The following is a 27,752-nucleotide window of genomic DNA, read 5'->3' as shown; positions in this document are numbered from 1 at the left end:
AGGCTCCCCTAAAATTTTTAATGTTAGATGAGATGCTACTGTTCACAGGCTTTTCCATTCACATTTACCAACTTCTCACACTCGAGTTTTCTGGTATTTAATAAGGAATGAAATATCCAGGAAAATTCTTACTACATTGATTAAACGAAGAGTTTCTCTCCAACACAGACTCTGATACAGTGAAAAATCTCTGTGTTCTGACTGTAACCTTTCCCACACTTAAGATGGTAACACCTCTCCTTGGTGTGAAGTCTCTGGTCCTGGCTAAGGGCTGACCGTCCAAGGCTTTACCATACTTGTCACTTTTATTATAGGGTCCCTCTCCAGCATGGGTTCTCTATGATGAACTAGTCCAGTGTCTACACTGAGAGCTTTTCCATATTCTCCATATTTGTGGGTCTAATTCAGTGGGAATTCTCTTATCTTCAATGAAGCCAGCACTCTTGGACTAAAAGCTTTTCCACACTTCTCATTTTCATGGCATTTCTCCTGTGTATCTCGGATGCTGGATAAGGATGGAGCTCTGAAACTCATTCCACATTCATCACTTATGCAATCATAGATCTATTTCTAGGGTTCTCTGGTATTTTGGGACTTCTACATAATTCAGGCACTTAATATTGCCATCAAATCTAACAGTGTGTCCCTGTTGGCATGTTATTTCTTCAGATTTCTTCTACTTTGGAAACACCTTCTCATTTTCCAGTTTGACCAAATCACCTGAAAGAAGAGATTGAAAATTTCAGCCTAATTCCCTCATTCACACATACCTTACTCAGTTACTTACTCACTGAACAAGTCTCATTCAAACTACATGCTAGAGGGAAGAAAAAATGTTTCATGTAAGACAGATGTGTATTGAGTTTATGACTTAAACTATAGTGTGTTACTTTAATTTTTTTATTATTTAAAAAAAAAATTTAATGTTTATTTATTTTTGAGAGAGAGAGAGAGAGAGAGAGACAGAATCCGAAGTAGGCTCCAGGCTGAGCTGTCAGCACAGAGCCAGATGCAGGGTTTGAACTCACCAACTGTGAGATCATGACCTGAGCCAAAGTCAGATGCTTAACTGACTGAGCCACTAGGCACCCCTATAGTGTGTTATTTTTAAAAGGGAAGGGTGTGCATGTACACATGTGCCTATAATAAATAAATAATAAAGGGATAAACCATTAAAGAGCAAAAAAGATTACCTATATGAGAGAGGGAACAAGAGGAGGAAAAGGAGAATTTCCTTGAAAACATTTTATAGATTTCATGTATAAAATTTTGTATTTCACATAATTTAAAAAATGAAAAAAAAATTTTAAATAAAAAATAAAATAAAAAAAGCAATCCCTAAACATTGAAACAGAAATGAAACAAACTGAATTTAAATGTGTACCTGCTGGTGACATAACCACACAAAAGAGAAATTATTTCCAATGTCCTTCGAAGAGTAATTTTTTTGTATATACCCAATGATATAGAACTTAAGGACAAAAGAATGGAAAAATCAGGCACCACCATTAAGCTGTTTATAAAAACCATATTTGATGGTAATGTTAACATTTTTTTTGAGGCCACTGAGATACTGTGGGATAAAACAGATGAGTATTTCATACTCTATCATTCCCGGTATCTTTGAAAGTCTCTAAAAGGAGATGCAGATGAAAGATTAAGGCCCTGAATTTGAACTCGAACTGTCAGTATGAATTCACAATACATACTTTATCTTAAATTCTTCCTAGCTCTGAGCACTGAAAGGCCTAGGAACAATGTCCAATAACAATATGAGCATTCCTAGCACCTTATTTTTGGTTTTAAAATACCATTTCTCGGGGCACCTGGGTGGCGCAGTCGGTTAAGCGTCCGACTTCAGCCAGGTCACGATCTCGCGGTCCGTGAGTTCGAGCCCCGCGTCGGGCTCTGGGCTGATGACTGGGAGGCTGGAGCCTGTTTCCGATTCTGTGTCTCCCTCTCTCTCTGCCCCTCCCCCGTTCATGCTCTGTCCCAAAAATAAGTTAAAAAAAAAAAAAAAAAATAAAATAAAATACCATTTCTCACTAAACAGAATCTGGGGTCCTTGGGAAAATGATTGATTTCAGGAGGAGAAAAGGAATTAGATGAGTTTATACTTCTTTTTATACCAGAAACAAGAAAGCTGTCAAATGCCTAGACTCATGTCATAAATATAGGAGACCAGCAGCTGAGAAGTGTGCAGAAGAGAAACCCACCATGTAAGACAAGAAGCCTGCTGCATAAGCTTCAGTTTATTTGTTCCATAAATGTCAAATCATTCTGGACAGCTAATTTTTAATAAAGACATGATTAAAGTAAAAATGAAAAATAATTTGATATCTGTACAATGGAACTTATGTCAGCCATATGTATACATTACATGAAACTCTTGGGAAATATGTCCATAATGTAATACTAAATTTAAAAGTACTGTCAGTTGGTATGTTCAGTATGATTACAATTTGGGCATATATGTGTGCTTGTCCAATGAGCACATAAAAATACTAAATAAGTTTTGTTTTCTACACGAAGTCTTTGAAAATGCACATTTAATAACTTTTCTATTGTATGTAGCCTTTGAGTCATTTTCTATTGGCTTCAATGTAGAAAAATGTTGTCCTGCCTTTGGCATAAAAGGTCAGGCCCAGGGAAGCTGGCAGTATTCAGTTAGAATGGAGAAACAACCCTTCAATAGAATCAGGATTTTCAACAATGTTAGTGCAAAGTAGTGAAGGGAGAATGACAATCAAGGTTAAAACAATGTGCTTAGAGGGACAAGGTAAAAATGAAAGAAGACATCAAGTGAAAGGTAGGCAAAGGTTTAGTGATGAGGTTCATTTGGAAAAATGCAAAAGACATTTCTGATCTTTTCCCCGGTAGGATCTCCTCTTTCTCCTCAGTAGATTCAGATCTGAGCTGCCCTGTTTCTGGCTGGAGCTGCCCTGCCCTCCCCACCCCGTGAGTCTTAATGCTGCTGCCAGGCAAGCCATTTGCCCTTAGGGCCCTCGTTTGCCCTTCCTGTCCCCACAGGAGGACAAAGGACCCAGGGACAATTAGAGAAATTTGACCAGGGTGGTATCTGCTAGGGTTCTAGAGCTTAGATCCCAGTATTAATCGGGGAACAGAAGAGGAGGACAGAAAGCAGAGTTTCCTTTGACCTACAAGGACAGGGAATAAATGGACAGGGAGGGGAACACAACTCTGGCCAATGCATCTTAGCCATTTCCTCTCACTACACTTGAGAGGAAACTTCAAGTCTCTGCTCTCTCTCTGGAGAGAATACCTGCCTCTGGTAATAGATTGTTTCTTCCTTATCTCACCTTCCTCCTGGATGGTCCAGCTTCCTCAACAAGCCCGCAGTCCAGTAACAGCCTCCTCCCTATACACTGGATGCTGCCCCCGCACCCAGGCCTGGAGCTCGGCGGGCAGGATGGTCATGAGCTGCTCCAGCACCAGCAGCTCCAGGATCTGCTCCTTGCTGTGCGTCTCGGGCCGCAGCCACTGGCGGCGGAGAGCCTGCCTGGAGCCGGACTCCTGAGGCCCAAGGGAATCCTCCTCACAGAACTGCCATGAGTTTTGTCCGAAGAACTGTCAGAAGCACCATTTCTGTGCAGGCTAGATGCTTTAACTATTTGACATCCCTTCTGTTCTTCTGCAGCCCAAAAGGGTTGGACTGAATCATTCCTGGGCAAAGCAGTTCACCACAACAGTAGCAGGGGCTTAATAAGGCTGGTGATAAGGCATAACACATCACTGTTAACAGAGATCAACTCCAAACTAAGAACATATTTACTCAGAGTGAATCGCTGTGGTCAAGTCAATGATTTGAAGGTAAAGAGGCCCTGTAAAAGATAAGACAAGCACAAAATGCAATTAGAAAAATGTCCTAAAATTGACTTATAGACAATTCGGTTACTTTAGGACTAAAGAACAATACTAGTAGCTTTTAGATCTAGAAACTGGAGTGAAATATTCAGATAATGTGAAATATCCCGATAACAAAAACAACGCAAACAGCTTTGCTTACTTGAATTGCGTGACACAGATTTAGTCAATCATATTTATAAATCAACCTCTCTGTGCCAAGAATTATGCTAGATTCTTTCAAAGGCATTTTTAGTTTTAGAAAAGAACAGTGTGCATGTCAGTTGGGGTGTCCCACATTTGAGTTAGGGGTCCCAAGTCAATTAACCAAAGCCCCCCTTGTATACAAACCCAGTGAGTATTTTTCAGTCCTTTACTTACCAGATGCCCCCGCAGTCCCTAACACTCCAACCACTCCCAATCTTCTAAGGAACTGCAATCTTCTGGCCGTTTTCCCATGAGCTGGCTTTTGTAAAGTGCTTAGACCAACACTTGGTGCTCAAGCTTATATAAGGACTTGTCAAAAGCTCATTCTTAAGTCCACTTTATGGCTTTTCTTCAGCTTGCCAAGAAATGTCCGGTTACCCCAAGCTGGGATCCGGCCTTCTCATTCCACATTCATTCTGGGCAATCTCGTCCATTCAGTAGCATCTGAGAACTGAGACGCTTTCACCTAACAACTCCTAAATCTATTCTCTTTTCCCAGTCTTACTTTGGAGATCAAGACCATTGTAGTCCAATGGTATAAGACTCTTCCAGTCCTAGGTCTTAAAAGCACCTCAACACCACCAAAAATTAACTCATCGTTTTCCCCTCATAATCAATGGCTCTTCCAAAATTACTCATTTCTTTTTATTTTTTTTTAACTTTACTTTGCTCCGGCACTGTCAGCACAGAGCCCAACTGGGGCTCCCAGAAACCACAAGATCTTGAGCCGAAACCAAGAGCCGGACACTTAACGACTGAGCCATTCAGGCGGCCCTACCCATTTCTTTAAAAATGACACATTCAGGGGCGCCTGGGTGGCGCAGTCGGTTAAGCGTCCGACTTCGGCTCAGGTCACGATCTCGCGGTCCGTGAGTTCGAGCCCCGCGTCAGGCTCTGGGCTGATGGCTCGGAGCCTGGAGCCTGTTTCTGATTCTGTGTCTCCCTCTCTCTCTGCCCCTCCCCCGTTCATGCTCTGTCTCTCTCTGTCCCAAAAATAAATAAAAAACGTTGAAAAATGACATTCATTCCCCTTACCATCTATCTAATCCAAAAACCTAATCATCCCCAACTATGTTAAAAATAAAGCTTGTAATACGTACTACGTGCCGGGCATTGTCCTCAGCACCTTTTCAACAATCGTTCTCCCTCAGACATCGAGTGGAGTTAAATCCGCGTCTTCCACACAACCCACTCCACCCTCGTCACTTCCACGCCCAGCACCTGGCTTTCACCAACTCACAGTACCGGCTCTCTCCGTGACGCCTGCGCACCTCTCCCCTCTCTTGCTTCCAGTCCTACCCCCTTCCAATCCATCTGCCACCCCGCTCCTGGAATTTCTAGAAGCCTAGTAAGATGACGCTGCTCCCGTGCGTGAAGACAGGGACTCCCGTCCCTGCGGAGTCCGCCTCCCGGGGCAGCGCCAGCACATTGACCACCTGGGCTACGAGGCGGCCGCGCGCGGACCCGGGGCAGCGTAGCCGGGGCCTGCTCCCTTCTGCGAGGCAGTGTGCGCACACACATCGCGTGCATTCTGTGCGGGAGCCGTCACACGGAAAGGACGGAGAGGCACACTGCCTTTTCAAGTCCAAGTTCCCTGGGGTATCGCAGCTGTCACCTGCTCATCCTCTCCGCCCCGGCCACAGCACACCCACCTTCCCTCGGCTGCCTCCGGTCGCCCGTTTCCCCTCAACTGTCCGCCTCTCCGGGAGGTGCCCCCACCCCCGGCTCCGGGCATCCGCGCGGTATCGCAGGGGTGTTCCCCTCGTCCCCACGGCACTGTGAGCTGGAGGGGTCTTAAAAGCACCTGGAGACCCGCACTACGCGACCGGCAGCCCATGTCCGCTCGAAGGACGCGCTCACTTCTCAACGTTCTCTGAGCCGAGGAAATCACACTTTCCTCCGTTTTCTAAGTCCTGAGATCCCGTCACCGTACGTCCTCCGGGACGAACCCTCCCGGCACAGGCGTGCAAGGTTATGACCACCGCCACGAAGGCCTCGATGAAAACAGGACTCCGGAGGGGGACAGAAAACCACCGCCGGCCGTAAAGACGCACCAGCGCCCGGAGCGCCGATGCGGGTGGTCCGCGCAGGGCTCGCGTCCACGTCCGCGGGCGGCGACACAGACGAGCAGGCGTCTCGGGGAGCGGCCACCAAGCCTCGCGGGCGCCTCCCGCCGGAAAAGGCTCGCGCTAGCCGTGGCTCACACGAGACCGGAAGTACGTCACGACGCCCGGGCACGCCTCCACCCGCTCCTCACCGCCCCTCTAGGAAGCACAGAGGTCCTGCATCTCAGTGGTTGGCCGGCTCCCACCGCAGGGGCCCTCGGTGGCCTCTGCACAGCGCAGGCGGGTCCACCGGGTGTCCAGCAGCCACTCAGCCTGGGCCCGTCTCTCTGTTACACTGAGGGAATGCGACGCAGTCCTCCGTTCCCTAGGACCCTGGTCCACTCGGCCCCCAGGGTCTGAAGCAATAATCGACACCCACCTGAGCAAAGCGGCCTTAAGAGGCGCGGGTGCTGGTTTGCTGTCCACCGTCTCAATCTTTGTGCATGTGACTCCGGTCCTTTTGAGTAACCTAACCACTTACAGATCCCTGACTCTGCAGAATTAGCAGAAAGTGAGGGGAAGCCACATGCCCGGTCCCCGCTGTGAATGGCCCCGGGGCAACTGCGGAATGTGGGGCCTGGTCAGCCTGTGTTTGGTACCCTGCGGTGTTAAGAGCGCTCTGGTTGCACAGCCCGTGAACAATGTGCATCAATTATGATAACTTAGGAAACTTGGCACAGTATCTGGACCTCATTCATCCTAGCTACTTGCTTCAAACGGCTTGCCCTCTGCCTTATTCCCGCGAGGTTGTGATCTGGCGCGCTATATTCCCACGCTTCCTCTGTGTGTTAGAGGTGAACAGCCCTCACCAGTCCATCGATCCTCTACCACTGAAATGCTCCTATGCTTCTGGAACGTCATCTCTCTTGTCTGGTAAGCCATAGTCTCAACAGGCTCATCTTAGGTAACTAGCTATTTTAAGCGTTTTGTTGTTGTTTGTGGGTTTTTTTGGGGGGGGGGGGGGGAAGGAGGGCTTTTCTGGGTGGGTGTTGTTTTTATAGGCATACCCTCCCCTTCTTACCTAATCCAATAAATGTGTTAACGGGGATTATTTCAAACCAGGCAGATGTGGCTACTTTGCTCTAGGTGGCTACACCTAAACATCCCACAGCCTCCTTCATAGATGCTCTACCTTAGCTTTCATGAGAACATTGTATTCTTCCTGTCTCTTCTATCTCCTCAGCAGGAAAAGTCTTAAGTAGGAAGACCATACATCCTGATTTATGCCTCTTGGCTGGCTGTAATTATTAACAGCAATCCCTTTCATTCTCAGAAGTGTCCTAGGTTGGGCAATACATTATATATAGTTACCTCAAGTCTGACAACCACCGATACGCTAGCTGAAATGCAGATTCCCAGGTCCTGCCCTCACAAACATTCAGCCGGTCTGTGGTAGTGCCCAGGAAACTGCAGTTCAAACAACCCAGGTGATTCTAACACAGGTATATATTCAGAAGCAGTGGCTTCATCATAGAGCTGAGACGTTGGCATGGAAAACTGGGTGTGAGTCCAGAGAGACCTAAAAAAAAGAAATCAGTGATTTACACACTGTGCTTGCGTCCTCTTTGTTACGTAGAGCACCGAGAAGAGTGAGGAGTGAAGAGCAGTGGGACTCTTTCCACTGCTAAGACACACGGACCAATTGAGAGCCGGAGGGCTAATAGGTATTATTTACGGACAAAGCACGTTTCTTGGTAACAACGTCTCTTTTTATTTTTTCCTTCTCTTTGGTCACCACTTGTTGGCCTAATCCAGTTTTAGCGTGTAAGTTTGCCTGCTTCCTTTTTATGTTCTCACATTTCGTTCTTCCCTTTCCTTTTTCCATCCTGTTTTGTTGCTGCTGTTGCTGTTTGCAGAGGCCTAAAAGGTTCTGAGCCTCCAAGTCCAAGTGCCTGTGAAACCTTATATAATTCACAATGATCTTTGTTCGCAGTTTTGTTTTAAACATTTTTAAGATTTTTAACTTTAAAATTTTTTTTTTTAATTTTTTTTTTTTTTTTTTTTAACGTTTATTTATTTTTGAGACAGAGAGAGACAGAGCATGAACGGGGGAGGGTCAGAGAGAGAGGGAGACACAGAATCTGAAACAGGCTCCAGGCTCTGAGCAGTCAGCACAGAGCCCGACGCGGGGCTCGAACTCCCGGACCGCGAGATCGTGACCTGAGCTGAAGTCGGCCGCTTAACCGACTGAGCCACCCAGGCGCCCCTAACTTTAAAATTTTTAATGTGATTAAAAAATAGATCACTACGAGTGTTTAACCACTTTGGACTTCACTTTTCTCATGCAGGTATGAAATTGGTCAACTCAAAATTTCTTCTTAAAGCTAATGTTTTCTGATTTTTTGTTAAGAAACTCCTATAGCACAACAAAATACTTTCAATGATTCCATTATGCTTTAACAAAGTGTTCCGTGACCTCTGCATCTGGCCCCCACCCCTGCACACTCACGGCTCTTGAGCCTGTCTTAGCTGGGCCTTCTTCACCCTGTTTCCTCTATCGCAGATACTTTCCGCTATCTTCCAGCTCCTTCTACAAATAATCTACTTTCCTCTCAACTTTTACGTTCTCTCTCAACTTCTAACTCAACATTTAACCAGTGACACACATGTATACTGGTACATAGATTTCAAAACTGCTCCTGAGAAGATACTTCATATTTTATAATTTTGACTTTAGATATGCCATTGTTTTAAAATTTTCTCAGAGGTATTTTTTGTCTTATTGGAAAAATGTAAAACAATCTTCCACTATAAATTGTTTTTTAAAGGAAAAATATTGTCAGATAGAGAAAATAGAAGTCATTTTCAAATACAAAATCTGGACAGAGACTTGGTTCTCCTTGAAGATTTGGTTCCTCAAATAAAAATTATAGTGAAAGAGAGTCTTCAGGGCTCTTACCTACAGCTCTAGATAGCTTTCAGTTGCAAAATTCTCAGTCATTTCTTGACATACAGTGTTCACTGTCCTAACAATGCTCAGAGGGGTGCTGTACTATTCCTCAAGAACCAGTAAGTCTTCTTTATATTTTTAGCAATCTCTACACCCAACGTGGGGCTCAAAATCATGACCCTGTGATCAAGAGTCACACACTCTTCTGAGTGAGACAGCCAGGCATCCCTCGAACCAATAAGTCTTTTTAATTGGATTTGAATCAATACTTCTTACACCTTGCTCAGCCATAAAACTGACTAGTCTTTCAGACTGGGGCTTTTCAAAGGCATAAGGAGAGATGGTTACTGGTTTACAGAGCAGCTGAAAGGAGATCAATGCCAGAGACTCGATGGGTTGAGTGAAAAGAGCCAGGGTAGAAAAAGAAAAGAGAAGTGAGGGTAATTCAGAAATGTAAAGGGAGACAACACCTAAGAGCACCCTGCCAGGAAGGCTGGAGTAATCACAGGAAAGGCCAGGGCCTACATGCCCCTGTCTAGCGGTTAAGTCAACTAATGACAAATGTGCATCCCAGATAAAAGAATTAGAAGAAGTATTCATATCAGAAAACAAGGCAAGTTAGTTTGGTGAACTGTCAGTAGTTTTAATCATGTTAACCATCACTGCACTCGAGTGGTATATGCCTCTACAGCACAGATAACATCTGTTCTTTCTTGGCATTTTTATCAGTTATTGAGAAAATTTAGAATTTTTGAAAAGCTGTGAAAACAAAAAAACAAAAACAAGCACAAAACAAACCAAACATTCAGTCTTCAATTGCAGCTGTAAAAACAATCCATTAGAACTATATCCTTTAAAATCCTGATCTGTTCATATTTTAAATCTTTTAAGAGCTGATATAATGGAATTATCCAAACATGCTGTTTTGGCATATGCAGAGGTATCTGTGATGCTTACAAACTCAGATTATTAGAGTGTATGTCTCATATCACTGAATGGAATATATGTTTACTTGAGAAGTTGATTTTATTTCAAACTTAAGTCTACTATATCTTTCTTCACTTTGAAATCTATATGTATTTCCTTTGGAAATAGTTAAACCTCAAGATACAGTAAAATACAATCTTGAGAAAATTTAAGATTTTTGAGAAGACCTACAATTACCCATAAGCGGCGACACTAATGGTTTGAAATGCTGAGAATACCTAACAGAGCCAAATACACGAGACTGAAAGCATCCCCATCACTCTGCATTTCTCTGTAGAAGAATTATGTCCACCTCTAGTTGCCGAAACCCTGTTTGCCAGCTCACGTGGAAGTTGTTAGCTTTTAAAGTTTGACTTGAAGTACATTTGGGAGGAGAATGAAATAATCTGTAACATTTCAAAGTAGTGGTTGTGCATTTACACCAGTGTGTTAAAGTATGGAGCATCAGCAAATGAGATACTGTCCACTTGTAAACAGAGAGGAGGCTGGCTGTTTCTCTAAAGATTGTATTGTTTCATGAACACAGCAAGGGGTTGAAGAGTGTAAATATACACCATCTTTCCGTGGAACAAAGGAAATAAGGTTATATATGTTCACGTTTTCTTGTATTTCCATGAAGAAACACTGAAGATATGTAAGATACTAGAAAAATGGCTACCTATGAGGGAAAAGATAGGCTCCCTTTTTAATGTTGCTTTCATACTTGAATCAGACGAAGAATGAACTATCTTCTTGAAAAGTCCCTCTAAGTAAATTAAAAGTTAAAAAAAAATCATTCACTACAAAAATAAATAAGGGGCACATGAGTGGCTCAGTTGGTAAGCGTCTGACTTCGGCTCAGGTCATGATCTCGTGGTTTGTGGGTTCATGCCCCATGTCGGGCTCTGTGCTGACAGCTCAGAGCCTGGAGCCTGCTTTGGATTCTGTGTCTCCCTCTCTCTCTGCCCCTCCCCTGCTTGTGTTTTGTGTCGGTCTCAAAAATAAATAAACATTAAAAATAAATAAATAAAATGCCCCAAATGAGGGATCAGTGGAAGGAGTCCTTCCTGGAACTCGGCTGTAAACCGAACAGAGCAACATGCACAGACGGGAGGCTTTATTGAGCTGTGCCTCAGTGCCTTCTAAATCCTGGAAGTTCCTTCTAACCTCAGTGCCTTCTAAATCCTGGAAGTTCCTTATACTAGTCATTTCTACATGGTGATAAAATGCTTCCAGATGCTTAGAAAGAACACTAGAAATCAGGAGACAGGGTTTCGGCTCCAGCTCGGTGAACCAGCTGAAAGGTCCGCAGTCACTTCCAGCCTCCGTTTCTGTATCATATAAGGGGCACAGAAGTGATCTGTAGGGTCCCTTATGATGTTTCTATCATGGTTAAGTGACCTGCAGTGTATTTGGTACTCCAATCTGGATTGTCATCACCATAGATTCCCATTTCTTTGTGTCCTAGGCTTAGTATAAAGCTTGGTAAACGTTCAATCAGTGTTAAGGGAAAGAAGTTTTTTAAAGCATGACCTTGGTGGTAATTAATAGGTAATGCTGAGAAGCATGGAGCTTATGAAAAACAATCAATGTGGAAGACTGATCATACTTTTCAACTTCTGTATATGTTTGAAATTTTGTATAACTAAGGGTTAAATAAAGAAAGCAAAATCCAAAAATGCTTATAAATCACAGGAAAAATGCAAAGAGGCCTATATTTTCGTAATGAAGATCAGAAGTGAGATACCAGATTTTTAGATAAGTTTCTTGGTCTACACAAATCTGAAATCTCGAGCAACAGTAACACATTGATGTGTCCTCACTTGGGTCCTTGGCTCCTCACTGAAGGCGGAGTCAGTGGAACTCTACAGAGTTCTTAACAGGGAGAAGCCTTCTGTGTATCTATGGGAGGATTTATCTGTCCCCTTTTGTAGGTTAAAAAGCAAATTATCATATCTTATGAGAAAACAATCAAACCGTTTAAGTTGCAAGTTTTACTGCCATTATTTTTAAATTAATTTTTAAATACTCAAACTACTTTTAACATAATTGTGTATTCAGGTAGCATGTAATTTTTTAAAACTTTTTAAAAAAAGTTTCTTAGAACTCGGACGAAGGAGTTTTCCTAGAGCACACCTGGAGAACTTTCTGCACAGACAGGTGTGGGACCAGTTGATGAAGTCACCACAACAGTGTTCACTACTGCAAACACGGATGTCACAGACCCCAGAGAAGCTGACAGATGGACTTAACATATCATGCTTCTCTCAGCATAAAAACACGGACACCTTCCACAGTCTGCACTCCAGAGGACCGAACGATTCTTTTCCTAGGACTCTGCTTCAGGGACAAAGTGAGAGCCTGCCCCACCACCTCCACTAGGGTCCGACACCGGGAGCCTCTGCCCTACCTGCTCCAGGGGGCTAGCGGCACCCACCCCAGGGTGGACCTTCCGATGCTGGACGAGGTTGCAGTGATAAATAAAGTTCTTGCCACAGTCTTCACATTCGTAAGGCCTTTCTCCAGAGTGAATTCGCTGATGCTTAATGAGGACAGAACGTCGGCTGAAGCTCTTCCTGCACTGGCTGCACTGGAAGGGCTTCTCCCCCGTGTGGATCCGGAGGTGATGGAAGAGCCCCGCGTTCTGGCTGAACGCTTTGCCACAGATGCCACACTGGTAGCGCTTCTCCCCGGTGTGGAGTCTCTGGTGCTGGAACAGACCCGAGCGCTGGCTGAAGGCCCGTCCGCACTCATCACACCCGTAGGGCTTCTCCCCGGTGTGTGTCCTCTGGTGCTCGATCAGGATGGAGTTCTGGGTGAAGCTCTTCCCACACTCACCACAGACGTAGGGTCTCTCCGCCGAGGAGCTGGCCCGCTGCCTCTCCCACCTGCCCTCCTGGTCACATGTGTCTGCACACTCAGGCCCCAGAAGAGTGTCACCGTTCAGTTTCTCAGGAACTTCCACAAGACGTTTCTTTTCTTTACAGAGCTCCCTCTTCGGGGCTGACTGCACACTCCAAGCCCCAGCCTCATCCCCTGAAACGAGAAATGGATCACATGAACGTCATGTTTCCAAATGGAAAAGAAAAAAGCAACCAGGAGGGTGGGTGGCAGGGGACGCATAAGCACGGTTCTGTGTACTTCCCCCACCTAGACAAGGATGCCCGGACCTCAGGGAGAAGACACACTGAACTGTAACTGTCAGGGGACTGTCTTCCCCCAACCAGGCCGCAAACCTCCTTGCTGGTCACCGTGTCCCCAGGACCAAGCACAACGCCTGGCACACAGCAGACGCTGAGCAGATGGACGGTGAGGGAGTGAGGGAGGCCTCTGAGGAAGTTCCAGTCCTCACCGATCTCCCGAAGCAGGCACACCTCCCGCGACCTGCACTGATGCGGCCCTTCCAAGGTTGGGGGCTGGCCGCTTGAGGAGTCCTGGGCTGCTCCCCGACCTGCCTCCTCCTTCACCAACTCTTCCTGCTCACGGGCACAGGCTGGAACCTGCTGGAAATTAAGGACGGTTAGAAATCAAATGTCAGAGAAGACATCGTAAGGAGGCCTCCTCAGGCCCACTGCACGGGAAAAGAAGGACCAAGAAACTGGCAGGAAGAAACAGGCAGAAGGATGGGGCACCCACAATAGACCACATCAGGCACAAAGAAATCCTCGTCCTCTTCCTCTTGCTGCGCAGAAACCCCACACTCGTTCTTACAGCTACCGACCTCTGTCCTGCCCTCTCCCACCTGCTCTCCCGGCTCGTCCAGCTCCCGCTCCAGATCCTCCAGCACGGTCACGGCCTGCTCCCCGCTCTCCGGGTGCTGTCCCCGCACCCAGGCCTGGAGCTCCTCGGGCAGGATGGTCAGGAACTGCTCCAGCACCAGCAGCTCCAGGATCTGCTCCTTGCTGTGCGTCTCGGGCCGCAGCCACTGGCGGCACAGCTCGCGGAGCCTTCGAAGAGCCTCGCGGGGTCCAGGGGTCTCCTGGTAGCAGAACTGCCTGAAGCGTCTACGGAAGATCTCTCTGCTATGCGGGTGATCTCTCCACGGGCCAGATTCCTGCCCAGAGGCACAATCCCCCTCTTCCTCTTCTACCTTTACTGCCAGACGTCCTTCCTGCATCTCTGGAGTCTGAAGGACGGAGGCTGTGGCCATTTTAGGCTTCACTATTCAGAAAAAGAATCTATCCTTGATGACTCCCTTTGATCTTTTCTTCTGAAAATCCTAAAATCTAAAACATATTTTGCAGAGAAAAAAAAACATTAAAATGCAGAAAATCTTTTCTGCTCGCGGGCACTGGGGTATTTATAGCAAAAGCAGTCACTGTCTAGTGAAGAGCAGAGAATGCATGACTAACAGTAAGGACTTTGCAAATCCTGAGGCAGGTGATACAGGGGAAGGAAAACAGAAACAGAACACGTTCCCCAGAACCGGCCCCCCGCCAACCACGGTTTTATTGAAGAAGGGACCATTTTGATCATCCTCAATGAATCAGCTCAAGTAACTCAGTTAGAATAAACTGAGTTTCCATTTGAATGGCAAGATCCTGGACGTGGCGTGTCATGCTGAATGGAGGTAAACGAGCATCATGGTGCCAAGTGGTCACAGAGGACACTAAGAGTCAAGGAGAAAAGGGAAACAAAATGGAGAAGGGAGAAGTAAAGATAAAAGGACAGAATGAGGAGCCAAAGAAATGTACTGGGGAGGAGAGGCCAAGTCTGTCCAGTCGGGTGAGGTGTGCAGGAAAGAGTTCTGTACTTGGGCTGAGACCCGATCTTCCAGGTACAATCTGTGCGGGCCCATCTTTCTAGGGGATATGAAGATAAAATAAGATCATGGATAAAGAGCACAGGAAGCTGGCAGCTCGGTAAATCCTAAAGTATGATACATTACTACTATTGTCGTTTTTCTTATAAATCTTATTGAAGGAATAAATGAATCCTAGCAATCAAAACACCACGGCAAAAGAATCAGAAAGTAGTCAAGAGATATTAAAATGAAAGAAATATTGGTTCTGATATTTTAGAATTTTTTTTTTTTAATTTGAGAGAGAGAAAGAGAGCGCACGTGTGCACACGGTGGAGGGGCAGAGGACCAGGGAGAATCTTAAGCAGACTCCACACTCAGTACGCAGCCCAATGCAGGGCTCGATCCCACAGCCCTGGGATCGTGACCCGAGCCTACGGAGTTGGACATTCAATCGACTGATCCAAGCCTCTGGTTCTGATATTTTAAAACAGGGGTAGGGTCTGAGCTGTTTCTCGTCCTTTAATTTCCTGGAAATTGTTTATCTTTGAGACTTTGAGGATGGACAGTGGACAGCAATGCGTAAAATAAAATCAGTGCTCATAAAGACACAAATGTCTATGACCACGTAAAGCTTATGAAAGAATCTAAACCAGAATAGTAATTAAGGAAAGCAATTTTCTGAAAGAATATTATGTAGCCTAGTGATTTCAAAGGATCATTTTTGGGTAGAGGCTTTCAAACTTTTTTGACCAGGACCCGCAGTAAGAGGTATTTTATACTGAGACCCAGAACACATATATGCATGTGTGTGTACATGAATGTATATGAGACACGCACACACATAACTGAAATAATAACTTCACAAAAACTAAGCACCCTTATTTATGTGATATGTATTATTCTTTTTCTAAATCCTGGTTGTTGTTTTTAAACCCCAAAACAAAAAACCCTGGTCACAGCCCACATGGACTTCATGATCCACACGAGTCATGACCTATAGCTTTAAAAAGTTGCCAAATTTAAGTAAAATTTTTATAATTCGTTGTAAATATAACCCAACACTGTTCTTAGGTATTGGAATCCATCACAAAATAAAAAGAAAAACTAAGGAGAGGGTATTTAATTACAACCGGACATGGATCACTTACGAGTACAAGAGAAGTTAAATCTGCATCGCCAGTATTAGGCATACTTATCAGGAAGAGAAAGACTACCAGGGCAGGGAAGCATCGTTCTGGGTAACCTGCAAATATTATCCTTTCCACAAATTCCTAACATTTCTGGCTTCACTAACTTTTATAGTCACCACTCCAGGAGAAGCGGAGAGAGTTTTTTCCTCCAAAGGCAGGATCCCTGAGCTCATATTCCCTCCCCAGCTTTGCCTGGCACTGACTCACCATCACTTCGAGTACCACGTTATCTTTTTCTGTCCAAACCTCTCACACACCACCCATGCATCTAGCCAACATTTACTTAGAGCCTGCCATATTCCAGGTTCCGTTCTATGCACTAGAGATAAGCTGCAAAAAAAAAAAACAAAGTCCCTACTTCCATGGGATTTACATTCTAATAACAATATCAGTAACAGCTGACGTATATTGTTTTTGAGGTACCGGGCATTGTACTAGACGCTTTACACATATTACCTCATTTCATCCTCAAACAACCTCAAGTAAGCTTTTGTAATTACCCAGTATCATAGATGAGAAAATGGAGGCGCAAAGACTTTAAATCTTCGTGAAACAAGTTTCACAGGCCTAGGTGGGGAAGCTGCCTTTTAAACCCCACAAATCTAACTTCAGAATTCAGTCTTGAGCACTACACCACTCGTTCTCCTCTACGTGGCAAGGAAGACGGAAGGGGCCAACAGGGACAGACGGTAATATGCCAAATAGCAGCAAACGCTACAGAGAAAATTCAAGGTAAAGGAGATGGGGAGAAAGGTCTCCATTTCATGTGGGGCATCAGGGAAGGCTTTGCGGATAAGGTAACGTCTGAGCAGACTCGAGAAGTGAGTGGCGGTCACAGGACTCCCTGGAGAAGGATGGTTCCACGCAAAGGGAACCGAGTCCTTGGAGGCCGGAGCACGGCTGCGTTCTTCAAGCAACAACCAGTTGAACAATGTGGTGACAGCAGAGAGAGCAAAGGGTACAGTGATAGAGTCAGGTAGGGAGATTATGAAACGCCACGTGAGGGCTCTGCCTTCTAGTCTAAGACATGTGGAAAGCCATTGAGGTTTACAGTGGGGTGGGGGGTGGCGACGAAACGTTACTTACACTTAATATGAAAGTATAACCAGCTGCCGTGATAACAGACTATGGGAAAAGGGGAAGCAGAGACAGAAGCTATCTAGTCTTTGCGGGAGCGATGATTGTGGCTGCAAGCGTGGTCTGCAGGGTCTACTCTAGGGTGTGGAAGTTTGGGGTGCAAGTATCAAACAGGTAAGTGAAGGACATGCGCTCTGATGTCACTCAGTTAACCGAACACAGGTTCAAAGGATTAAACGGCTACTCATGCCCTCTTGTTTTGTCAATCTTCTAGGCCCTGAAAAAGGTCTCTTTCCTATTTGCTGCCTGTCTGCTTTGGCTTTAAGTCAAAGATTTTCTATTCACAGAAAATGCAGCTGCAGCTTTGAGCTCTGCTCATAGAAAGTCATCTCCGCTCTGTGGTGTTTCACATTTTTACTCAGTTTCACGAAGATCGATTTCCCTCTCTTCTCTGGATAGGCTCCCTTTCGCTTTCCTCCCGATTTCACTTCTGTCTGGTGGCCTCACACTGGCACATCTTTGCTGCTTTTTGAACCCAGTGCTGCCCTCCTGCTCACAAACATACAGCTATTAATCTCACTTAGGTTCACCACCCCATTGTACACACCTTCCTTGACTTACCGTGGGGCTACGTCCTGATGAACCCACCATGAGTTGAAAATATCATAGGCTGAAAATGCAGAGTCCACCTAACCGACCACACATCACAGCTTAGCCTCACTTACCGTAAACATGAGCCTACAGCGGGGCAAAATCACCTAACACAAATCCTGTTTTGTTGTTAAGTGCTGAAAATCTCATGTACCTTAGGGAATATTGTCCTGACAGTGAAAAACAGAATGGTTATAAATGTATCCGTTATTTCTCACGAGCAACTCGAGAAAGGTCAAACTCATAATTCGAAGTAGTATGAACGTGTACCACCCTTTGTAGGGGACCATCGGTACACGCCAGGTAGAGAATTAGCATAATAATCTCTCACACTTAAAAGAACCACATCTGCATTTTAAAGCCGGTTTCTCCTAGAGTCTCAGCAAGCTTGATACTCCCAAATCTACCACTGCCCTCAGGGAGGAATGCTCTTTACCAAAGAAATACATGCTGCTGAAGATCAAGCAGCATGCAACCAAGTATGTTTTTATCATAACGCACCCCCAAACCCTCCCCCCTGACATCACCATCTAAGGCCCCCCACTACTTACTGGATGCAGCCACAGACTCTCCCCGCTGAGGTCACCATCTAAGGCCCCCGACTACTTACTGTACGCACTCCCAAACCCTCCGCCCTGATATCACCATCTAAGGCCCCCGAAACACTCAAGCTCGGCTCAAGACCAGTCAGGTCTCTAGCTTCAACTGTTGGGCCCCTCTTGTTTTCCCACATTCCACATGCAAAGCCTGCCCGCTCCACTCCGGCTTCTCTTCTCACTGTTCTTTAGTCAGGCTTTCCTCATCCCTGCTCCATATCCGTGGTCTTGCCAGCTGCACTTGTTCCAACCCTACCCAACCTCTGCACCTTGATTTGAATCTCACATCCTTTGAGGTCTTCCTCATGCATTCCAGCCCACCCTCTTCCTCCTTCCAGCTCTTCTATCATTTTGCCCCCAGTCTCTATCTTGCAGTTAGCTCTCACATTAAACCAAAATCCCAGAAGTACAGAATAGCCAATTCCTTCATCAAGCTCTACTCCCCAGAAGTAGACACCGTTAAAGATTAGACTGTATCAGGGGTGCCTGGGGGGCTCAGTCGGTTGAGCGTCCGACTTTGGCTGAAGTCACGATCTTGCGTTTTGTGGGTTCGGGCCCCGCGTCGGGCTCTGTGCTGACAGCTCAGAGCCTGGAGCCCGCTTCGGATTCTGTGTCTCCCTCTCTCTCTGCCCCTACCCTGCTCATGCTCTCTGTCTCAAAAATAAATAGAAACATTAAAAAAAAATTAAAAAGATTAGAATGTATCTTTTCGTCGTCTGTGCATCTTTAATGTGTGCACGCACACAGACACACACACACACACACACACACACACACAACCTTTCCTATTCATCTGCAATAAGTAGAAAGTGGTATAAGGTAGCAGATTTAGTTATGAATTCTGACTAACAATGTGATCTTGAGCAAGTTACTTGACTGGTTTTTCTGATCCTCAATCTCGTGTACAAAACGAGGACAGTTCCTTTGCAAAGTTGTCAAGAGTATTACAGGAGACAATGCATACAAAATGGTTCGGCACAAAGCCTGGCACACAATAAACTTCCACTTTTAAAGAAATACTGTACAATTTTTGGCTTCAGGTGGCTTAATCAATACCTGCTACCTACCCTTGGGGCCAAGACTGTAAGGTTTCCTTCCTATTGCCCAAAGCACAGCAAGGGTAAGTGGGCGGGGAAGCACGTGTTAACACACCACTAAAGTAGCTGTTTCACCAACCTTGCAAACATACTCTGGAAGACATTCATGTGTTCAGATAACACTTTTCTCTACTCTTAAATCCTAACCGGAAGCCCAGGACTCCTGAGGCCTGAAAGTGAGGAGGACCAGATTCAAACGAGATAAGTAACCCCTGGGCTGTGGCCGTGAAGCTAATATAGAGAAGAGAACAGAGTCAGCACAGCAGGTTTAAGAAAACGGCCTGGATCTGAACCCTGACTACACCCCTTACCAGCTGGTATGAGTTCGGTCGAGTCAGTGGGCCTCACTTTCCTTCTCGATGTTAGAAAAGGGGGCAGGAGAGGGCTGGTCCGTACTCGGAGCCCACCTACATACGTTACTACCTGGGAAGTGCTTTGAACAACGCCTGCCCAGAACGTACTACCTGCTGCTGAAATATTCGCTTAACAAACATAAACAAATCGCGAGCGCCCCCGTGGGTGGTGAACCAGACCCCGAGAGGCCGAGAGGAACGCTCCTCCGTCGGCGCCTGTCCCCTCATCCTACTATGGGGACGGAGACGGCCCGAGGCGCCCGAGCTCGGGTCCGGCCAGGACGCCCCCGCCTCCCGCACCCGGCCCGGTGACAGAGCTCACACACCGGCGCGGCCCGACTCCGAAGCTCACCGAGCATCCGCGGGAGGAGAGGCCACCCCGCCAGGCCCCACCGCCTCCCCGTCCTTGACAACCACAGCCCGCACAGTGACCGGCTACAAAGGCCGGAAGTGCGTCACGCGTGCCAGCTCCGGGACGGCGTTCCGGCCGCTTTCCTTCTAGCAAGCCCGGAGGTCTCACGCCTCTATGGTCGCCCCGCCGAATCGGCTCCACAGGTGGAGTGAGGCGCTGGGAGGTGTATTCTGCCCCGCGAGGGCAATGGGACAACAGCCAACATAGTGTTTAGCCCATATTAACTTATTCATTCTGCATTGCAACCCTGTAAGTTAGATAGTTATCCCCATTTAACAGATGAGGAAACTGACGCACGTTCCCTCTGCATTTATTGCCATTCCTGCAAAGACATCATTTTTGTGCACTTTACTTAATTGCACGAGATATTTCAGGTTCACTTTATATATTACCTGCCCTGGACCTAGAATCCACCATTGTTCCATAAGGCATGAAGCTCTGGTTCCTTTCAGTGGAGAATGGTATACAGAAACCAGCGGATAAGCCATGGGTAGTAGGATATATCATTGCTTCTAGGCCATATCAGTGAGTATATATATATAATTTTTTTTCCTTCAGGATTTTATCTCATTTTTTAATACAATTTTTAAAGTTTATTTATTTTGAGACAGAGAGGGAGCAGGAGAGGGGCAGAGAGAGAGAGTCCCAAGCAGGCACGGAATTCAATGTGGGGCTCCATCTCACAAACGGTGAGCTGAAATCAAGAGCTGGCTGCTTAAGCGACTGAGCCACCCAGATGCCCGGAAAGTTACACATGATTTTTGACTGCACAGGGGTCAGAACGCCAATCCCTGCCTTGTTCAAGAGTCAGCTATATACTCATGCCCCATTTTCATTAGTTTTAATTTATCCTGTCCTTCCTTCCTCTTTCCTTCCTTCTCTCCTCTCCTTTCTCTTGCAAAAATAAGCACCTGCCTTCTTTACCTCCATAAATTATATTATATACACTCTTTTATACCTTGCTTTATCACTTATTAAAAAACCTGGAAATTATTCTAAATTTGTTCATTGAAATATTTTTTTTTTTTTTTTTTTTTTTTACAGTGGCATAGTACTCCATCGTGTGGCTTTTTCAACTAGTCTTTGAGGGATGGGTATTTGGATTGTTTCCAATATTTTAACAAACAATGCTGCAATGATCAATGATCAATGAAGAAACAGAAATGAGAAGTGAGGAGAGAGAAAGGGAGGTGTCTTTGTAAGGGCTGTATTACTTTGCACTCTGAGAGTGCCTGTTTTCACATAGCCTCCCAGACTGTATGTTCTTAAACATTCAAATTTTGTTAATATGACAGGTCATTAGTTATTTCTTATGCAATCATAACCCCAATGATTAAATCCTTGTTAAAAATGGATTCATAGTATATTATGAATAATAGAAAAAGTTAAAGATAACAGAAACAAAGATATTCCATGCTCATTAACTGCAAGAACCAATATTGTTAAAACATGCACACTACCCAATGCAATCTACTGATTAAATGCAATCTCTAACAAAATACTAAAAACATTTTTCACAGAACTAAAACAAATAATACCAAAATTTGTATGGAACCACAAGACCTTGAATAATCAAAGCAATCTTGAAAAAGAACAAAGCTGGAGGTATTACAATCCAGATTTCAAGATATACTATAAAGCTGTCATAATCAGAACAGTGTGGTACTGGCACAAAAACAGACACACGGATCAATGGAACAGAATGGAAAACCCACATATAAACCCACACATATGTGGTCAAATAATCTTCGACAAAGGAGTTAAGAATATCCAATGGGGTAAAAGACAGTCTCTTCAATGAATGGTGCTTGGAAAACTGAATAGCTACATGCAAAAGAATGGAACTGGACCACTTTCTTACACCATACACAAAAATAAACTAACAGATTAAAGACCTAAATGTGAGACCTAAAACCATAAAACCCCTAGGAGAAAACATAGGCAGTAATTTCTTTGACATTGACCGTAGAATCATTTTTCTGGATATGTCTCCTCTGGCAAGGGAAACAAAAGGAAAATTAAACTATTTAGACTACACCAAAATAAACAGCTTTTGCACAGCAAAGGAAAGCATCAACAAAATAACAAGGCAATCTACCGAATGGGAGAAGATATTTGCAAATGATATATCCAATAAAGGGTTAACATACAAAATATATAAGGAATTTCTATAACTCAGCACCAAAAAGGCCCAAATAATCCGATTAAAAAATGGGCACAGGACCTGAATAGACACTTTTCCATGGAAGACATTCAGATGGCTAACAGACTCGTGAAAAGATGCTCAACATCACAAATCATCAGGAAAATGCGAATCAAAACCACAGTATCACTTCACACCTGTCAGAATGGCTAAAATAAAAAAGACAAGAAATAACAAGTGTTGATGAGGATGTGGAGAAAGAGGAATCCTGTACGCTACCAGTGGGCATGTAAATTGGTACCACCACTGTGGAAAACAGTATGGAGGTTCCTCAAAAAAAATTAATAGAATTGCCACATGATCAAACGGAAGGCCTTCCCACGTTCACCGGGTTTCTCTCCAGTGTGGATTCTGTGATGTCTGTTCAGGTCAGAACTTCCACTAAAGACTTTCCCACATTCATCACATTCCTAGGGTTTTTCTCCTATATGAACTCGCTCATGTTTGGTGAGGTTTGAACTCACTGAAAACCCTCCCACAGTCAGTGTGCTGGTTTAAGGAACGGCATCTCCAATGAGCGAGTCCTGTGCTGTTACTGAAGGTTTTACCACGTTCGCTCCTCATAAGCTTCCTCCCCAGTGTGATTTCTCTGACATCTAAGAAGGACTGAGTCTTGACTGAAACTTTTCCCACACTGATCACACTAATATCGTTTTTCACCCATGTGAATCAGGGGGCACTTAAAATAAAGCTTTGTTTTGACTGAAGGCTCTCCCACACTCTTCACATTGAAAGGGCTTTTCCCCCGTGTGGATTCTCTGACATCCAAGAAGACTGATGCTGCGCATGAAGCTTTTCCCACACTGATCACATCTGTGTGGCTCTCCTTCCTCTGAATTTCCTTGATGCCTGCCAGACCTGTCCTTGCATTCATGAAGGTCTCCAAGATGGGTCCCCTGGAAACTGGTGCCTCTGCAGATTCCACAGAGTATCATCTTCTGTTGATTCCATTCCTTTGGACACTTCCTGCCTCCCAGCCAATGTCCCAGCCTTGGGCTTGGTCTCACTATCTAAACTAGGACACGGATCGTTCCAATGTCACTTTCTTTCCAAACTTTTTTTTTTTCAACGTTTATTTATTTTTGAGACAGAGAGAGACAGAGCATGAACAGGGGAGGGGCAGAGACAGAGGGAGACACAGAATCTGAAACAGGCTGCAGGCTCTGAGCGGTCAGCACAGAGCCCGACGCGGGGCTCGAACTCATGGGCCGTGAGATCATGACCTGAGCCGAGGTCCCAAAGTCGGACGCTTAACCGACCAAGCCACCCAGGCGTCCCCCCCCCCCCCTTTTTTTTTTTTAATTGGGCGTCCACGTTGGCATCTCCGTGCGGGTCTTTTTTTTTTTTTTTTAACGTTTTATTTATTTTTGAGACAGGGAGAGACAGAGCATGAACAAGGGAGGGTCAGAGAGAGGGAGACACAGAATCTGAAACAGGCTCCAGGCTCTGAGCTGTCAGCACAGAGCCCGATGCGGGGCTCGAACTCACGGACTGAGAGATCATGACCTGAGCTGAAGTCGGCCGCCTAACCGACTGAGCCACCCAGGCACCCCTCCAAACTTTTTGTTATGGAAAATTTTAAACATCTATAAAAGTAAACAAAATGGAAATGTCACCTGTTTGAGCTGATGGTCTATTACACCCCAAGGGACCATTTTTCTCTTTTGTGGTCATATTCCCGCAACAATCAATAAATATGTCTTCAGCTCAGTTAAGGAAGGCAAGTACTAGAGAGGAAAGGTGAAAGTGGTACTTACCAAGGTAGGACAGAGAACAGAATTTACCAAAGGGCACAGATTATTAAAATGTTTGTTAAAAGTCTAAGTTTATAGGAGGTGCCTGGGTGGCTCTGTTGGTTAAGCATCAGACTCTTCACTTCAACTCATGATCTCGTGGTTTGTGGGATCAAGCCCCGAGCAGGCTCTGCACTAACAGCACAGAGACTGCTTGGGATTTTCTGTCTGTTCCTCCCCAGCTTGTGCTTGCTCTCTCTCTCTCAAAATACGTAAATAAACTTAAGAAAAAAGTCTAAGTGTATAAAGAGCACTTTAAACTGCAATCAAATTCAATTATAGCAGAAAGGCAAAAGTGTGTTCATTCTATTGCTTGGAAAGAAAACTTCCTCTTAATCTTCCCCCAAATAGGGCACTTCTTGAAGATTCAGTGTAAACTGATAATTCCCTTATATTAACTAAGATATGGAAAAACAGTTTTACTGAAATTTGGCCCGAGGGAGATAAATGTCCCACCAAACTCATTAAGATGAAGATTCTACCTCAACTCAAAGGAAATACCGGAAAAGGTCTGATTTCTTGGCTGTTCTGGTCACTTTATCCCTATTTTCTGGAGATTGTGAAGGGGATCAGGACGTAAAAAGGGGATCAGGAAACTTTGTTAGTGGGAAGCACATCTGACATGCTGTGTATGAAGTTCTTCCTGACATGGAGAGAATGTGGGAGGGAAAAAGGGTTGAAAGTAGACTGGAGATGCAGGGGAAGGTATGAGCATGAAAACAGGAGGGAATTTAATGTGGAAGAAGATAGGAGCAGTGCAGTCAAAGTGAAAGGTTTAAAAGGTGGCTCTATCCTAACGGGTAGAGAAAACTTAAAAAGACAGGATAGGGCAAGACACTGAGGAGGCCTCTGTAAAGATCATAATGGAGAGATAATATAAGAAGCCACTGAATGAGGTGATAATTCCACGTTTCAATGAAAAGCAAAGATGGGTATGTTAAAGTAAGTAAGTAAATAAGTAAATAAAAATCTTTTGCTTAAAAGATCAAGAATACCGGTTATACTTTGCAAACAGAGAGGCAGATGAGCCAGGGAGGATTTTGGGTGAAATCATGCACGTCCATCAGTCTTCTTGGATACTACTCCTGATTAAACTGTAAAGAATGGCTGTGATTGGCCAAGCGGGAGCCCAGCTACCCTGATCCACCTTTCCAGACAGATCCTCCTCTTTCTCCTCACCTCTCTCTAGGGAATGGGGCTCCAAGGTCATGCTGGACGGGGTCTCCACGTGCTGGAGCTGATCACATGGTGACTGGCAGCCCGCTCCCAGGGATGTCACTTCCTCCCAGAGCACTTCCTGTCCATCTGCTTGGAATGTGCCCTGGGGACAATTAGGGACCACAGGGCTTGGGAAGAAAGTGCCCTGAGAACTAGATGTAAAACCTTGGGAAGTACTTCCTATGGAGCCAGGACAGGGAGAAAGGACTCAACAGGCTTAGAAGGAGAGATGAGGCAGGAAAAGGAACAGACAGAAACAATGATGCAGGACAGGGACGGAAGCTCATGGCTGCCCTCACAGCTCTCCTACTGACCTAACCGGTAAATGCTGCGCTTTGTCACCACAGAACATGCCTCTCTTCCCACCTGCTCTCCGGGCTCGTCCAGCAACCGCTCCAGATCCTCCAACACGGTCACCGACTGCTCCCCGCTCTCCGGGTGCTGTCCCCGCACCCAGGCCTGGGGCTCGGCGGGCAGGATGGTCAGGAACTGCTCCAGCACCAGCAGCTCCAGGATCTGCTCCTTGGTGTGCGTTTCTGGGCTCAGCCACTGGCGGCCCAGCTCGCGGAGCCGGCGCAGCGCCTCGCGGGGTCCAGGCGTCTCCTGGTAAGGGAAGAGCCTGAAGCGCTGGTGGAAGATGACTGGACTGGCTGTTCAGCTGCAAGTCAGTTTCTTGTACGTAAAAGTGATCTTCCTCCACCTTTACCATCGCAGGTCCTTCCTGTTGTCCTTCTTGGATAAGATCTGTAGCCATTTTCTCTCAGCTGGGGGCGAGGGGAGGGGTCCGCGAAGACGGCTCTCTGCTGCAAGGAGATTCCCCTTCACAAAATGTAGGAAAGTGCTAAGATGAAAAATTGCCACCAGTTAAAAAGGAAAATCTACAATTTAATCTACGTTAAAGGCTGCCCAGAGGACAGAAAAGATTTTTGAAGTTTGGCTAACAATGATTGATGTAGATGATTGGAGGAGTTGACATTCTTGGTAATGGATTTTTTTTTTCTAATGGAAATTTCTGACTATTTCCGAAATGAAGGGAATAATCCTTTTCCTACCAGTCTTTCCTGTGCTCACTCTACTCCAACTAAACCCTTTTCAATTTTATTAATTTTTTTTCAAGTTTATTTATTTTTCTTGAGAAAGAGGGCGAGCACACACAAGTTGGGGAGAGACAGGGAAAGGGGAGAGGGAATCCCAAGCAGGCTCGGCCTGCTTTGCAAACAGCACAGAGCCGGATGCGGGGCTCCCCTCTGACACTCCGGACAGCCCTGGGGACGGGAGCCGCCGGGGCGGGCCCTCGTGGGTCACCAGGAGACCCGCCTCCTGCATGCGGGGTCTTACCCTCGGCGCGACGGGTCCGGAGCTAAGTCGGTGAGCTTGGGCTCACTCACCCGGAAGCCCAGAAACCCCACTTCCTGCCGGCCTATAACCCGGAAGTGCGCCGTGCCGCTCTAGGAGTTCTCGTCTCTGTGGCTCCCGCCGGCCGGAAACCGCTGCGTTTTGTCCCAGGTGGTCTCGCGTGGCCTGGGAATTGGCAGAACCAGGGCTCTGCCGGGTCAACACCTGGCTGGCTGGTCCAGAAATGACCGTCAGTCTGGAGATACTGATCTTGTTCTTCTTCCACTCCCCCCTCCCCCCCCCCCCACGGTTTTCCTCTTCCTCTCTCCACCTCTGCCATCCCGAAGTCTACACTTCCCCTTGTCCCTTTCCGCATTTTCCTCCCGGCTCGTGTGATCATATATGCAGACACATGTTCATGTGCAATTACAGACGGGCACTGTGGGGTTTAACCGGTCGGTTAGTTTTGTGCTATGGATTGTGGGGGAGCAAGAATACCTGTTGCTCTAAAGATCCTTCTAGCCCAAAAAGAATCAAATTGACGGATTGAAGGGAGAACATCAAATTTAATAGTATACGTGAGGGGAAGCCACACAGACATGGAATTGCAAAGACTGGCAAAATGAGGCACATACGTCATTCTCAACTAAAGAGAAGGGATCGGAGTCTGAGACTCCAAGGGAAGGAATGCAGTTCACCAGATGAAAAAGAGTTAAGTGTCTGGTAAACAGACGTTTTCACGACCTCTCAGAAACAATGGGAGATAGAGGAGGACCCTGATCAAAGAAGCCTTGCCAGGTTCCTCTCTGTCCACCATGCCTACTTCATACCATAGTGTGGTTGTCCATGGTTACCGCTCTTCCTGGAGCAGCTCTTCTACCTAAATTCTTTTTAGGTAATTGTGGGGGCGGTAAAGAGCTTTTCCAGAATCTGCTGGGTTTCTATTGCTTTTTAACTCAAAATAGCCTTCACACCTAGGAGGCCCATCTTGGGACAGCCTGCCCTTGGTCCCTACAGGATCCAGTTACTAAATCTCTGTGTACCTCATTTC

General features: G+C 45.6%; 1 protein-coding gene across 17 annotated transcripts; it reads right to left on the bottom strand.

The window, feature by feature from the left end:
* Positions 1-83: 83 nt before the first annotated feature.
* On the bottom strand, positions 84-26,771 carry ZSCAN23 (zinc finger and SCAN domain containing 23). Of its 17 annotated transcripts, none has more exons than XM_081795681.1 (10): positions 26,705-26,771; positions 25,733-26,207; positions 23,906-23,941; positions 20,093-23,400; positions 13,775-14,258; positions 13,385-13,535; positions 12,443-13,068; positions 5,724-7,695; positions 2,217-3,842; positions 84-720 (listed from the first exon to the last, which is right to left on the bottom strand). In XM_081795681.1, exons 5-8 carry the CDS (start codon positions 14,180-14,182, stop codon positions 7,645-7,647), a joined length of 1,236 nt encoding a protein of 411 aa, XP_081651807.1. In that variant the 5' UTR covers positions 14,183-14,258; positions 20,093-23,400; positions 23,906-23,941; positions 25,733-26,207; positions 26,705-26,771; the 3' UTR covers positions 84-720; positions 2,217-3,842; positions 5,724-7,644. The 17 variants fall into 17 exon arrangements, with proteins under 17 accessions (XP_081651807.1, XP_081651806.1, XP_081651811.1 ...); XM_081795680.1 differs by having other exon boundaries at positions 3,321-3,842; XM_081795685.1 differs by having other exon boundaries at positions 3,794-3,842.
* Positions 26,772-27,752: the final 981 nt, after the last annotated feature.

This window comes from Panthera onca, chromosome B2 (assembly GCF_046562875.1).
Source record: "Panthera onca isolate mPanOnc1 chromosome B2, mPanOnc1 haplotype 2, whole genome shotgun sequence".
NCBI lineage: Eukaryota > Metazoa > Chordata > Mammalia > Carnivora > Felidae > Panthera > Panthera onca.
Note: the sequence above shows the minus strand (reverse complement) of the source record. Positions and strands in the feature narration are given on the sequence as shown.